At 39.6% G+C, this 15,534-nt stretch overlaps 1 protein-coding gene across 1 annotated transcript in view; it reads left to right on the top strand.

The window, feature by feature from the left end:
• LOC108795029 (collagen alpha-1(VII) chain-like) overlaps window positions 1-15,534 on the top strand; it is a 204,348-nt gene that overhangs the window by 18,614 nt on the left and 170,200 nt on the right. The window contains exons 10-18 of the mRNA XM_018566199.1: window positions 1,201-1,317; window positions 2,879-3,025; window positions 4,414-4,533; window positions 5,130-5,288; window positions 7,545-7,667; window positions 7,843-7,986; window positions 9,355-9,486; window positions 11,387-11,533; window positions 12,603-12,722. Of these exons, the coding sequence (XP_018421701.1) occupies window positions 1,201-1,317; window positions 2,879-3,025; window positions 4,414-4,533; window positions 5,130-5,288; window positions 7,545-7,667; window positions 7,843-7,986; window positions 9,355-9,486; window positions 11,387-11,533; window positions 12,603-12,722 (1,209 nt within the window). The remainder of the gene's footprint in view (window positions 1-1,200; window positions 1,318-2,878; window positions 3,026-4,413; window positions 4,534-5,129; window positions 5,289-7,544; window positions 7,668-7,842; window positions 7,987-9,354; window positions 9,487-11,386; window positions 11,534-12,602; window positions 12,723-15,534) is intronic.

Raw genomic sequence — 15,534 nt, 5'->3', positions numbered from 1 at the left:
ATGATATTGCTTTCAATATTTTCAAAATGTGAAACGCTGAATTTGCAGTATTATAGCTTTAGGTGGCAGTGCTTTTAGTTTTCAGCACAGACCTCCTAGTGAGTGATGCCCTATGTGGAGGTCCATTGACATTATCCCTTGTCACCCTATACTAACAATCCCTCCTGTTTCTGCATAATAAACTCTCCTGTGCAGGGATACGTTTTGTTGAATACTGACTATTATGCTCCAAGAGAAAGCTATGTCATAGTTTTAGTGCCAGAAATGCCCTATTTACGAAGGAAGACCAGCCATCACTGTTGTTTCATGCTTTATGGTTCAAAAGAGTTATATTGCAGTTTTTCTGTTTACAACATTTTAAGCAGATTGATAGTATGGATATAAAGTTACTAAGGTAAACCTTACAGTAACGTTACAAACCTGCTGAATACGATTTGGACTTGTCACAACATACAGAAACAGTATATTTCAAAAGAAAAATTATGTAACTCATATAAATAAAAATCAGATTTTGAAGTGTTGAAGCTGACCTATCAGTAACTTTACAAGATAATAAGTCTATTAAAACATTTCAGACATCTACCAATATACATCAGAAGTATAATTTAAAAAACCTATACCTTTAATCATTCAAAAGCTGTCTTTGAGTTCCAGTCCCATGACTAAGCCTAGGTTAAGATGATGTCATCAGTATCCTGCAGGCTGAAGGAAGCATTTCCTCAGTCTTCTCTCCACAAGTAGATTGTACATTGTAATTTTGTAGCACGTCACAAGATAAGTGTTATCAGTCAGACCATTGTGAGCTGTATAGCTGTATTGTTGTATCATCTCTGAGCCAACATGGTTGTCATGGTTGAGCAACATCTTAGGAAATAGATGAATTGGACGGTGCCTAAAACAAAGTTGGTGTCATCCATCTGGAGAGAAAAGCAATACATAAAATCACTGCCAGGGGGATTACTGTAATATCTGAGATGAAATATAAAACCTGTGTTATACTTATACATTACTTAGTATGCATGCACATAACATGAAATAATATATCTGATGCTAAGTCCACTTTAACTTTAAAAAAATGTGAGCATATAATGAATCTCTCATCTAATTGTTCTCTGCTATTTTTTCTTGGCTTTTATTGTTGGCTTCGAAGACTTTATACATTTGTATCCACACCTTGTTCATTTTTATTTTTACTTCTAGTAAAGCTGGTTCCTGTAAAAAGCTTGACATTGCAGAACATCACAACTGGAACAATTCAGGCTTACTGGACTAAAGTGAGAGGAGCGACTGGATATCGTCTTACTTGGTCATCTTTAGGTGGGAAAACTTTCCTTAATTGCTTTTTGACATTAAACATGTTTCTTGATACCCAATGTTTTGAAGTAGAAAATCAAAGCAGGAAATCAAAGTTCAATTCGCAGGAGATTTGGTGGACCCAGTGTCTGTGAATCTCAAATATGGTGCTGAACCCTAATAATGTCTATGGGTGGTGAATATTGTAATTTGTTTTCTGGCCTTTTTCTAGGTCAGCTTGGTTAGCCATACTGTTCAGTGGGGAGAGGGTCTTTTAATGCAGCTAACAGGGAAACATTGAAGATACACAAATCTTTAAAAAAAACATGCCTTAAAGCTTTGCAAGAAGTTAGGGGTCTTCCTCTGGATGGCGTATCTCAGTAGCGGTGGGTCATCATGATTGACATTTTGACTACATTTAAGGATGACATGATTCTTACTGGATTTATATTGTGGTATTGTGGAACATTGAGCCTTGAGCCAGTGGACCAAATGTATTTATTTTTTAAATAAAGGACTTGTTCACATTGTCGGAGGCTCTATTTACTTTTTGCATTTTTAGGGAATGAGTAAGAAGGGCTACTCATATACCCAGAATCATTCCCATAGTAAGAGGGCCAATATCTGGTGGCCTCTTTATTATAAAGAAGACTTCTAGATTATGATAAACCCCCCCCCCTCCACACACACACACACACATACTAAACCCCTACATCCTCCCAGTGACTAGATGTGAAGATAAGGTGCTTGTCCTCCCAACATGAGGACCAATGTGCCTTGCAAGGAGGTGGAGTCTTTTTTGCTCCCACTTGCAAGGCACCCTCCCAGTTTTTGCCAGGTATGGTTGAAGAGGAAGGGGGACCCATGCTCCCTTTCCTAGCCAACCAGGCTGCTTGCCTGGACTAGGACCTTTTATAAATTGCCACCCCTGTAAAATGTAAATTCAGCACAGTCACAATGTCCCATTGCTCATCCATACTTTCCCACTGCTATTCCTGTCACAAATGACAGAGCCCCATCCATCTGCTGTTTGTAAATAAGTCAGCTGGACATCATAGGTGACATCACTTACCACATATTTGTTTACAAACCAAAGTCAGGGGTACAGGCGAGTGAACTGGCTTAAACTGGCCAGTTTTCTTGGTGGCTCGCAAAGCCATTAACAGGCAGTATTCAGGACGAACGCATTCAACCAAAACCCAAAGCTCATCCCAACAGCCATTGTATCTTAGTAAAGTGATGCTTATTGTCCTAGGAAGAATGTCCCTTTTCCTTAAGGTGTAAAAAAAACTGCTTGACCTTTAGTCTTAACCTATAGAATTGCCTTCCTTTGTTGGGTCATTCAGGTCTTTGCATTCATCACAAGTAGCAAGAATACAAACTATTAAACATAGCACATTGTCCATTGTCACCAAAAAGTGGTGGGAAATCCAAAATTTAGCTAGTAGTACGGGAGATGAGGGGACACCTGTTAACATACATGTTTGCAAATACATTGCTGCCAATGAAAGTAAATGTTTTACAAGAAAGTGTACAAACATTTTTTTGTTTACTAAAATAATAATTATTATTTTGTCCTTTACAGAGGGTTATGACCAAAACATTAACCTGGCAGATAGTTACACTCAATACATGATTCAAGGGCTGCAGACGGGCATGGAATATACTGTAACTATCAACCCCATTTTTGTAGACATTGAAGGCCCTGTTCTTACTGCTAAAGCAACAACCTGTAAGTATTTTAACAGTATAGTTTATGATACATTTTGGCTTTTGGCAATTGTGGCTTATGGAAAGCTCCAAATGTGTTCCTACACTCAAGAACCTTTTTGCTATGCTACTATTTTGTTTATCCTCATGCATAGGTGATTTAATGTCAACAACCATAATCGTCTTTTCTGGACAGCACTTTCTCTGAAGTGTCTGTAAACATACTACAGGAAAAAGTGCTGAGTAAACGAGTGGAGAGGCAGTCAGGATTTTTTTCAGCTTACTCCCAAATTACATTAATTAAGATTTAACAGGTCAACTAAATAAAAATTCAAAGTGTTGAAGTGGTCTGCTACCAATAGTAATGTTCACTAACTTTTGATTCTATGGATGAAAAGTTAAGCAAATATTTGTTAGAGAAGGTGGGATTCAATACTACTGAATACAGTCACTGGCAATGCAGAGTATTCTGATTTTAGGTTTATGAGTGTATTTAAAATGCATATTATCTAGAGTGGATTTTGGTGGCATAATTAACCCATGAGGCTCTTAAAGAGTAACTCTACTTTTATTAAAACCATGGTATACATTAGTGTGGGAGTATTCTGTATGTGTTTGGTGTAGAGAATGCAGAAATATAATTTCCTGCGATTATTTCCCAATAGTTTTTTTCCTTATGACAACATTAAGAATAACCATGTGATTATAGCAGGTAGTGCTATAGGTTTCCACATAAAAAAGCACCAGGTAGGACTGTGCAATGAAGTTGCAATCCTTGCAATGTATGTTGCTGAGCAGAAGATTGTCATTTTTTTTTTATCTCTGGCTCATCCTATAGTAATGTTCTTTCAAGGGTGTCAAGTTCTACCTGCTGCATTCTTCATAAGGTGATACAAGGAATACTGCAGAAAGCCCTGTACAATCTGTGTCTACACATGGATGCTTCAACACTAAAGACTTTAATAGATATAAGAAGCCGATGGGTAACTGTGCCATCTGGTGCCCACCCAATACTTCAGCGTTCACAATGGAATGGCAACATGACCTGGTAAAGAAGTTTATCTTTGCAGGATCAGCCATATATTGCTTTAAAGTCAGTTACACTTTTTAAAAGTATTTCCTATGGGATAGCTGATAATATAAATAAGTTTATTTCAGGATTATATTGCAACAGGAAATAATTATTAATAACTAAATATTTGGCCTTTCTGTCAAGCTTGTGTATTTAGTAACTACACAACCTAGTTTTTTGAATACATGTACTGCAAGAATAACCTGATAGCTATTCAACATAACTGTCTTAACTTTATGTTTTGTTAAATGAATGTCTTGATTCTGAAGTTTCATGAAAAAACATGAAATCAACATTTTATCCCTAATTTTTTATGCTGACTTTATTTATTTTTCTAGTGGCCTCAAGTTCAGTACAAAATCTTAAAGTGAGCACAGTATCCATCAACACAGCACTTATCACATGGAATGCAGTCCCTGGTGCTACTGGATATAGGCTAGCATGGGGCCCCACGCCAGGTAATGAATGTACATAAAATACATGGAAAAATAGAATTTAGATAACAATTAGTGTTATAAGCTAGTCATATCATAGCTATGCACTGTGATCATGCACTGATCTATTCATTGAGACACATGGGCTGCCATTGCTGATTTCCTCCTGAAAATGTTGGTTACTTGATTATACAGACCCAGAACACACAGGCTGCCATTGCCATTGGCGAATAGGGGGAGCCCCTTCCTGTGGCCTCGAGGATGGGGGAAAGGGAGTTACCCAGAACCTAAAGACGTAGGGGATAATGTTCTAGGAAGGGAATCAGATGGAACAATGGGGCCAGGGGTTAGTAAGGCTCTTTAGGCCTTCTTGATAAGGATCAAGATTCAAACATGGGAAGTAGAAAATTCTCTATCCACAGACACAAGATTTGGGTGAACTTGTCTGGCAGTTCTTCTTGCATAGCAATTAGTATTTTAAAGAACATTGTCTGAAGGGTAATACGGTAGTTTTCCACTGCCCACATTTTAGTGTGAATGTATAATAGGTAAATTACACCTTTATTATTTGTAAAAATTACAAATTACTACAATTATACTTTACTTCTTTAACCCCTTAGATTTTTTTGGCAGAGATCGTCCCCGCCAGCTTGCACTGAATAGTACACTTACATCTTTTGAGCTGAAGAACCTGGTACATAATACGGAGTATGTAATCTCATTGTACGTGCTCTTTGGTTCTGCTGTGGGACCAGGCATCTCCACAACAGCCAGAACATGTAAGTATAATTGATCATTCAGATAACTGGATTGTCCTGAACCCTGCAAAATCAGTGCACATTTTTTAAAGAGGAGTGTTACTATTTTCAAGTTTCAAACTCACTGCTTTCAAGACAAACGACAGACCTGGAGATAATAAGAGGAGGGGCTACATGGCTCGGTGGAAGAATTGTCTCGGGGAAAGAAATAAAGATTAGAGCTAAACACCAGATTTGACCTCAGGTGGTATGGAGGAGCTGCACCGGTAGGACCTGCAGGGGATACTGGGAGTTCTTTCTGGAAGGTTGATGCAAGAAGCAGTTTGTCCCACCTACCTTCCCTCATTCACTGATGGCAGTTGAAATATATATATGTATTTGTCAGGGCAGCTTGGCAGGTTAGGGGGACTTTGGGGGTGTGAAATATGGGAGACAGTCACAAAATGGGTGGCCATCTGGTGGCATGATGCTCCCCCCCTTATTGGCAGTTGTTGATGGGGCTCAGCACCCTGGGAAGTAAGGAATAGTTAATTCTGGAACTGTCCTCCAGCCAGTGGGGGTGCATCTGGGGACATGGGGTGGATTTAGCAAAGCCTTATTTTGGCTAATGGATATCAATGACCCCTCCTTTCAGCCAACAGTCTTAAACTTTTTTATTTGGTATAGTTGTTTATTTACTTTCCTTATTTCTTGCATGGGATTATAACCTGATTATTAACATTTGATTGTCATTTGTTTTACCTTTTTCCTTGATGGACCACATGTATGAGAGTGTTAGGTCTTTTAAACCAATTTCTCGGTGCAGAGGGGGTTTACCAGTAACATACAATACTTAATAAAATAATTGTCCCTGCACTGATGCAGTACAGCCACCAATGTGAGAGTGGGGCTACTCAGGTTAGCACATCTGAAATGTAATGCAACATTTCATAGAAGACAGTGACAACTTGAACTGTGAAACCACTACCCTGTTCACTAAAGCGTTTACATTGGAAGAATTAGATTATCATGCCACAAAACACAGTAACTATAAGGCAGCTTCAGGAACTGGTGTATGCATAAGTTATCCGAATGGGAATCTGTCACTTTGCCCATTCACAGCAAAGTGACATGTTCTCGTCTATGAACAACTCCCCACTTGTTGATACTCAAATTTATCATGCTTCTCTACTGCCCCATTGAAGCTCTCTGTAAATCTGTATCTGGTAGTTCTTGGTAAGGAGGAGAATGTGACCTCATTCAAGGATGCACTGCTCAGGCCTGAGCAAATAATTGGTGGAGTTCACAATACTCTCTATATAATAAACAGACAAAATCAACACCATTTGAGGACTGCAAAAGGTTGACCCCCTGTAAGATCCAACACCATTCGACACATGGAATTACATGTGGGGATGGGGGTTGTTGTTGTTACAAGAGAACCTGTTACTTTGCCCTGAATGGGAGAGAGTCTGTTTAGGTTATCATTACAGGATAAAACAATCAGTAGATCAGGAAATATAAGATGCTGACATTATATATAAATTTGGCTTGTCTTGAAAAAATTGTGCAAGCCTTTTGGGCCTCCCCATTGGTCACTGCCAATCAAATTATAAAACCAATAGGAAGGCTGAAGTGGTAAAAGGTGCTCTGATCAAACTCCCCTTTTACAGGAAAAATTGAGAATTGCACATCATTTCAGCTGCCTATATTTGTGCATTGGCTCATTGTTCTCACCTACAGTTTTCACTGGCATTAAAGGAGAATTATGAGGCGAGGAATTTTCACTCAGTCTCATAATTTGAGCCGACCTGTGACAATGAAACTGTCACAGGTCGGCTCAATAGATCAGAAAGTGAGCGAACACATACCGTCGCTCGTTCACTTCTCCATCTATCCCTGCAGACAGCTGTGAGTGACAGTCTTCCTGCAGGGTTTCCCCCCCTCCCCTGTCCGATCCTCCAGCGATGACTGGCGAAACGGACAGGGGAGGGGGCGGGCACAGCTGGCTCTGCCTCTGGATAGGCAGAGCCAGCTGTCAATCCCACAGCTGGGTGGATCCAGTTTGTGTTCTCCCGTGACCCTCAGTTCTCCTTTAACCTCAGCTTATTTATTGTTTCACCATATGCTCTGTTTGAATTTTCCAATTAACCCTGCACTAGATCTGCCCTGTTTCAGCAATTGGACTCTCTTACATTGTAATATCTTTCAAATACTTTAAAATATTTTCAAATACTGCTATAGAATAATGTTGTTTTCTGCACCCTTTTGCATAATTTAACCTGTTATGTTGTGCAGCACCTCTTGGATATGTATCCAACTTCAAAGTGACGGGGTACACCAGTACTTCCATATCACTAGCCTGGAGCTCAACCACTGGAGCCACTGAATATAAAGTGTCCTGGAGCCCTGCATCATCAGGTTGTGTCACTTCCATGATTTTTATTATTCTCAGTATGCATTTGACTTATTTTTGTCAATTTTTTTTGATTTTATACTGGCAGATAATACCCTCTTTTGAGAGTTATATAATTTGTTCATTTACAGCCTATAGATATTATGTTGTAATAATGGTATATGTATTTACCATTTTCAGACACCCCTAAAAGCCAGTATTTGGCACCCACAATCAGGTCACATCACTTAACAAACCTACAACAGAACACAAGGTACATAGTAAATGTGCAGGCGGTTTACAGCAACACAGAAGGGCCACCAGCCACCCTCATTCAAACAACTGGTAAGCAACATCATCAGTTTTCTTTAGTTGTCTATCAAAATAATGCAATAGCATGAAAACTGGAAAATAGTATGCTCATGATTAATTCTCTTTGAAATATTATCTTTTTATAGACCGATTTACTATAACATCATTTCAAAGCTATGAACTTTAGATAGTACTACTAACTATTTTAGACAGTACTGGCTACTAACTTTCTTGATTCTCCCAGGGGACCAAGTCCATTAGCACTTGGTCCTGTTCTGATCTGTAGCCTCGTTGTGCATTAAAATTACATTTTTATATCTGTATGGGGTGCGCGGTAGCACCACCCAGGCTAAAGCTGTACTGCAGGGCTGTGTGATCTATTTGCCTCTACAGTCCTGCAGCACTGACAGTCAGTTTACTATTGTGACTGAACAGTCAGCACTGCAGGGCTTTTTGTAAACATATATTGCACTGGCAGATAGATCACATAGCCCCACCGGTGCTGACTGATTGTTTACTGTTGTGAATGAGCAGTTAGCGCTGCATGATAGATCATGTGTGTGATCTCTCTAAAGGTGCTAGTGAACATGCACTGCATTAGCAGACAAATCACACAGATCTTTTAATTTTGACTTATGAATGGAGCTGACCCCCTCTCTCTGCTGTGCTAAATTATGGCATGTGCCTTCTGCTAGAGACCAGCGCTGCCAATCAGCCCTTATTAGTATTTATTTCCTAGAGCAGCTTGGTCGGACAGAGGTGGGGTAGGAGTGGTGAGCTGTCAGGCCATGCTGCTCAGCAACCAAAGGACAGATTAGGAATGGGCCCAGGTGCGCCATATACTTGGTCCCCTAGGGGATTTAATAAAGATTTTAAAGATATGGCAATACTTCCTATTTAAGATTTACTGAGAGAATGAGAGTGTGTAATAATCCAGAGCAACTAATTGAATTTCACTACTGAACGTAGATAACTGAAAGAACATTTGTGATTGGTTCCTATAGTTATTGATTGCCTTTTTCCATTCAGAATAAGCCTGACAGTTCTGCTTAAAATCGAATATAGTTAAATTGTGGAGATCACTTGACAGACATGTCAGATTAAATAATTTGTATATTTTTGCAGTTTAAAAAGTATAATCTAGAAATCTATATTTGCTTTGCTTCCCCTCAGGTTAAACTATATCTCATTCATGGAAGTGTTTTTGTAAAGACAAAACTGTGTAACCAATTTATCAGATTATACCTTTAGTGTTTCCAATGCAAGTTAGAAATAAGAAGGGAGGAACCTGATTGGTATAAATAAGACAGATTGTTTTTAAGCTTGACAAGGTTTATAATATTAGTTACACATTTCCTGATGTCATGTTGCAGTCTCTGACTCTTCCCTATCTCGCTGCAGACTCCAATCCTGTTCAGTTACTTCCAGTTAAGGACCTGCAGGTAATTGATACTGGAGTTAACACTCTCAAATTGTCCTGGAAGAAAACACCTGGAATAACTCACTATAAAATATCATGGGTTCCATTCGCTGGTAAGACCTTATTAGATATCCACTAAGAAAATGAAAATAATTTGTTACACTGTGATCAATGAGACAGAGAATTGCAATGTCTGAAGGGATCTAAAAGACTATGGGGTCTATTCACGAAGCTGCCGAGGGATCTGGCCGTAGCTTCGGCCGATCCTTCGGCTAGCTTCGACCCCAGGACCCCTTCGGTTCAGTAGAACCGAGGGGGTGCTGTACGGGCTATTCACAATAGCCTGATCCAGATGTTGGATCGGCTGAGTCGAACTCCTTTTGCACTTCGGGTCAGCCGAACATGCTGAGCATGTTCGGCTGATCCGAAGCCACACGAAGCAAGCCGATGTATGGCTGATTTCAGCCGATGTACGGCTGAAATCAGCCGTACCAGCCTGAAGTGAATAGCCGAACAGTGTTCGGCTCACTTCACTTCTGATCGGTCATTCACTCGGCTGCCCTCGGCAGCTTTGTGAATAGACCCCTATGTAAGAGCTTCTACTACCCATTCCCAGAGAACCTTAGTGCCACCTCACTATAAAACTTATTTCCCACCTCCCTCCTTTCGGCAGTTGTACAGGTAGTGGTAGAGTGCTTTCCAAGATGGCACCTTTATCCGCGACATCAGCAGGATTTATGGCATTTCAACCCACATTTTTATGACCATGAGGTACAATTTACCTCCCAATTCTGACAAGGCCTCTGTAAGTCTCTGGACATTTCCATGGAGTTTCCCTCTGCCTATCAGCGACAGACTAATAGACAAACTCAAATGATCAATCCATTCTTGGAACAATACTTTCAGGCCCTAATATCTGCCAATCATGAAAATTGGGTTGTCCTTCTCCCTTGGGCAGAATTTGCCCACAATAACCATTTTAATGCTAGCACCAAGGAGTCCCCATTTTTCATTGTCGGTGGCAAGCATCCACACCTTCCTTTGCCAATACCTGGTTCCCCAAAAATGTCAGCACTTGGTGCTATGCAGAAAGACTTTAGTTTAATCTCAGAATTAAAAAAATTGAAGATCAACATCACTGAAGAGCTTTGCTTCTCTTTCCGGTCATAAAGTTTTGGTTATAATGCTTAACCTGTAGTGCCAGCACCACAGCCAATCAGGAGGACCCTCTCCTGATTGCCAAGCAGCGCCTAAGCTGATACCCCCTGTTGCAGTATCCTCTGTGTGCTGCTGCTATCTGTGTCACCTCATAACTGCAGTGACTCCAAAGCACCCTGAGCATCTTGTGTTACCCTATGACCCTTGTGACTTAAGAGCACTCTGGCATCCTGTGCCAACCCTGTGGCTCCAAGGCATCCTGTGTCACCTCACGATGCCAGTGACTCTAGAGTACTCTTAGTGTCCTGTGACACCCAGTCACCCCAGTCACTCTAGTGCACCCTGTGTCTCTTATTGCACCCAAGTGACACTTTCCGTGCCCAATGTGCCTCTATGACACTTGTGTATCCATGAACCCTTTGGTATGCTGCAGTAATCTCCTGAACAGGTTTGATCCCTGTGGATATGGACCCCTGTCCCTGACAGCCACTATATTAAGACTTGTAGGAGGAAAGCTGTAAAAAAATGTTACCCTTCATGCTGTACTTGTCCCCCTTTTGGACTTTTCTACAAAAAAATATTTTACCAATTTTTTATTTTCCTGTTTTGCCCCATTTTATGAGGAATGTTGGCAACAGTGCAATTTGTTCAGGCAATGCATTAACTTGTTTTGTTCTTATTGTATGATAGACATTATGTTAAAACTACAAAATGTGAAATCCACATTTTCCTCAAGCAACTGCCCAGCCTGAAATCTATGCACATATTTTTTATTTATGCTAAAAATGTTTTTTTTTACATGAAATTAAAATAATTTGCAGCTGTTGTGAATCGATTCTTCTCTAATACCTCTAGGTGGAGCTAGAAACTCAAAGATTGTCTCTGCAGATGCCTCATTTTTCAATATACCTGATTTAAAGGAAAGCGCCACTTATAACATCTACGTTTCATCAATTGTTGGAAACAGAGAGGGAAGTCCTGTTCTTCTCACAGCAAAAACGTGTGAGTTGACAAGATAAATCTATTTATAGTTGTTTTGTAATAGAAACTGTGCAATAAATTGTAAACTGAATACTGGTGAACATCACAGAAATGTAAGCAATGAAAACTGTGAAAGGGCAAGGAATTAATTTGGTTAGTACAAAACTGTATGAAAAGGATTAAAGAGACCAGTATTAAGTAAGACACTCTTGCTAACAGAGACACAGGGTTGAGTTTTAAATTTCTTTTATCTCTATCCATAGATTATAACTTGAAAAGATGAGTGACTAGACCAGCCTTTCTTAACATCTTACCAGAGGAACCTTTAAAATAATTTTCAGGTCTCAGGGAACCCCTGTTCAACCCCAATTTACACTTGTGTAGCACACAATGTTAATGGCACCTCAAACGCACCAAGCAAAACGTATGTTTTTCACACACAAACACATGCGACAAAAGCACAAAAAAAGCACAATTAAGAAATGCTTGAAGCTCCAAAAGGTGCATGAGCTTCTTTTCCACATCTGTAATGCATAGGGAAGTTCATTTAAATAAATGGGCTGCCTCATGCGCAACAAGCAATTGGGGGCTTAAACCAAATCATCGAGGATCAGTGGGAAAAATCAATGGTACATTGGTGGTCGGTGGGAAGGACACCTTTTACAGTGGTGGTCAGAATGCCACTCTTACAGGTAACTAAAAAGATTACTGGTGTCATGTTGCTGGCTCTACCATATGTTGTTGGCCCTGGAACTATGCAGGCACCATTAGATAGAAGGCCAATCAACCACTGCTGAAGGAACCCCTAGTAAGTTCTGGAGGAGCCACGACTCATGACGTTCCACAGAACCCCGGTTGAGAATGGCTGGACTAGACTGTAATGTACCAAGAACTGATTCACATTGCCCCAACTTCCCCTCTTACAAATATGAGGCAGAGAAGAATGTAGAACTACTGTAAGTGCCATAAGTGATATTTGACATAACAGTCAATGTCAAGGTTTCCTGATTCGGTTAGAGAGGCTATAATGTGAAAACATTTTTTTGTTTCTTCAAGTGTGCCTAAATATGAATTGTATTTTCTTTTAAAGTGGATCTACCAAAAGTAGACTCATTTGAAGTGAAAGAAACCATTGGGGACACTGCATTACTGAGCTGGACTGGAGTAACGGGGGCAACATCTTACCTTTTATCATGGAGACTTTCTTCCCGTGAGTGTTACATGTTTAATAAGCAGAACAGTAATAAATGGCAATAACCCACCCAACCTAAGTGGCTGTGGTCAACCTACCATAGACCTGTTATGCTTCACTGATTAGAAGGATTTCTAAATCAGGAGCGCTGTACGCCACTGCACAACACATAGTCAAAAATTAAGTGTTGTGAAATGGCAAACTGCAACTAGTTCATGATGCTGCTTGAGTTCAGATTTTGTTTTAAAGTAATATTGTGATACCTCATGAAATTATACAGTGACATACATTTGTAAAGGTATGTTTTATATTTTTGTAGAATTGTTTGGTTATTGAGCCCATACTTTTGCAGTTTTTCATTTTGTCTATTAGGTTGAGAAGTAAAAAAACAAACAATTAGTTTCAAATCTTTGATCACAATTCTGTTCAATGTCTCTATAGTTAAAATATGATACAGGCACTGTTATTTCATCTGTCTGCTATAATAAGTACTTTAGGCAAAAGAAAATGGGATATTTCATATATAGAAAGGGGCATAAATCTGACATCTATACAAAATAATGTCATCAGATTATGCCTCATCCCATTTTTAAACTGAACTAAAGGGCAGATGTAAAATACACAAATTAAATCAGCTCTATGATCATTAATACATCATGACATTTATTTTTTCTCATGTAAGCTGTGTATGTACCTTGATTTTACTTGGAATCAGCCTCATGCAGTCCATGTACAGCAGAGCTTTAAAAGGGGGAGGCAGCACGAGGATCCAATCAGGTGTGTTGCAGTGCAAGAAACATGCTGATAAAGGAGAGAACAGAGTAATAATGAGATGGGCTCATGAGGCTGCTGCTTTTCCTTTCAAATTCCAGTTACAGGTTGGTGGCGGGTGTAGGCATGTAAGTAAATGTATGATTGCAGCAGAGAAATATCAGGTCCCCTTCCCTGACATGCAGTACTGTGCTGTGTGGCAGGGCTGTGTAAATCTCAGGACTAGATGAGCAGTACCGGTCCAAATTTTTAGAACACCCCTTTTTTCCCAGTTTTTATTTAAATAGAAGCAGTTCAAGTCCAGTGAATAACCTGAAATGGTACAATGGTTATACAATAAGGCCTTTTTCTGGGAAGAAGTAATGGACCTTTACACTCAAAAATCAAATTATAGCAATGCATCCCTCTATGTATGATGATTAATAATAACATAGACATGTCAGGTGTAAAATTATGTGATTGTGAAATACTTACACTTGCAGAGCATTCACTTCCTGCTTTGAAAGGGCAAAATGACTTCAGTTTGCCAAATCAATGCACACTGGGATTGCCTTGTCATCAGCAGAACATTGCTGGGAAATCTCATCTGTGATCTCAGGGAAAGGCATTTTCCTCCCCTGGGATGAATTGCATGGTCACATGTCCTAGTCACATGTCTAGTCACATGTGCCAGAAATCCAGGAAGTAAGGAGAGCTACTAATCTGCTCTTAGTAAACATGGCCACTGTCAGAAGACTGGGGAAGAAAAGAGAAATAAGATATGCAAAGAATACAAAGCCGGCAATTATCTAGAAGTATGTATTTGTAGATTGTCATTGCTAAACATTTCGAAAGGTGTGTTTGTTGTTATTTTAAAGATATGGGTAAAGGTCCGCTTTACCAACTCACAGTTATTCTGCAGCAATGTAAGTAAATTCAGCCTTGAAAGTTTTGGCTAACAATTCCTACAGGTGTCCCAACTTTTGTTGATTACTTACAAACCATATGTCTGTATAAAAGCAGTGTTGGAACAGACTGTGTTACGACACCCTCTTAAGCAATATTTGGACAGTATTGTGCTATAGGAAGTAGTATATTGCTCTCAAAATGGCGAGAAAAGGGCAATTAACAAAGGGAGACAGACAGGCCATTATAACCCTTAAAAGTGTAGGTCTTTCCTTAAGAAAAGTTACAGGCAGGATTATTGGCTTACAGGACAGCAGCTTCAAGCCCAGCTTAACAATGATTGAATTACACAAGTCTCAGTTTCAACTGTAAAGCAGCAGGTTTGACGAGTCGAGGTCGAGTGGCAGTAAGAAAACCATTGCTAAGATGGCAAAATAAGAAAAAGAGGTTTGCCTGGGCCATGAAGTATGGCAGTGAACTACTGAAGAATGGAAGAAGGTCTTATGGACCGATAATCAAAATTTAAGATCTGCAGTTCATCACACAGTATTTTTATACACCGTCGAGTAGGTGAAGGGATGGTTCCTTAGTGTGTGACACCAACTGTTAAACATGGAGGACGAAGTGTGATGGCCTGGGGCTCTTTTGCTGGATCCAGAGTCGGCAACAGTGAGTGGCATCTTGAACCAAAACTAATACCACAGCATTTTGCAGGGCCATACAATACCCTCTGGTGTACAACAAGTTGGTCAGGGGTTCAACCTACAGCAAGATAATAATCCTAAATATACCTCCTGGTTTTGTCAGAACGATCTTAGAAGAAAAGAACACGATAGTAGGCTTTAAATAATGGAATGGACCCCATAGAGCTGGTTTGGGATGGACAAAAAGGGTGAAAGCAAAGCAACCTAAAAGTGCAACACATTTCTGGGAATCTCTGCAACAGTGTTGAGAAGAACTTTCCGAACAATATTTGATTTCTTTTGTAGAAAGAATGCCACAAGTCTGTTCGGCTGTTATATCTGCAAAAGGTGCTTACTTTGATGAGTCGAAAATTTAGACTACATTTTGTTAAAGAAAACAATTCCATGATTTGCTTTGGATGTCCAATTGCTGATTTGTTCTATGTTTATCTATCTAGTAGTGTGTTTATATACAGTACATATATATATAT

This window comes from Nanorana parkeri, unplaced genomic scaffold (assembly GCF_000935625.1).
Source record: "Nanorana parkeri isolate BGI_ZX_2015 unplaced genomic scaffold, ASM93562v1 scaffold27, whole genome shotgun sequence".
Classification (NCBI taxonomy): Eukaryota; Metazoa; Chordata; class Amphibia; order Anura; family Dicroglossidae; genus Nanorana; species Nanorana parkeri.
Note: the sequence above shows the minus strand (reverse complement) of the source record. Positions and strands in the feature narration are given on the sequence as shown.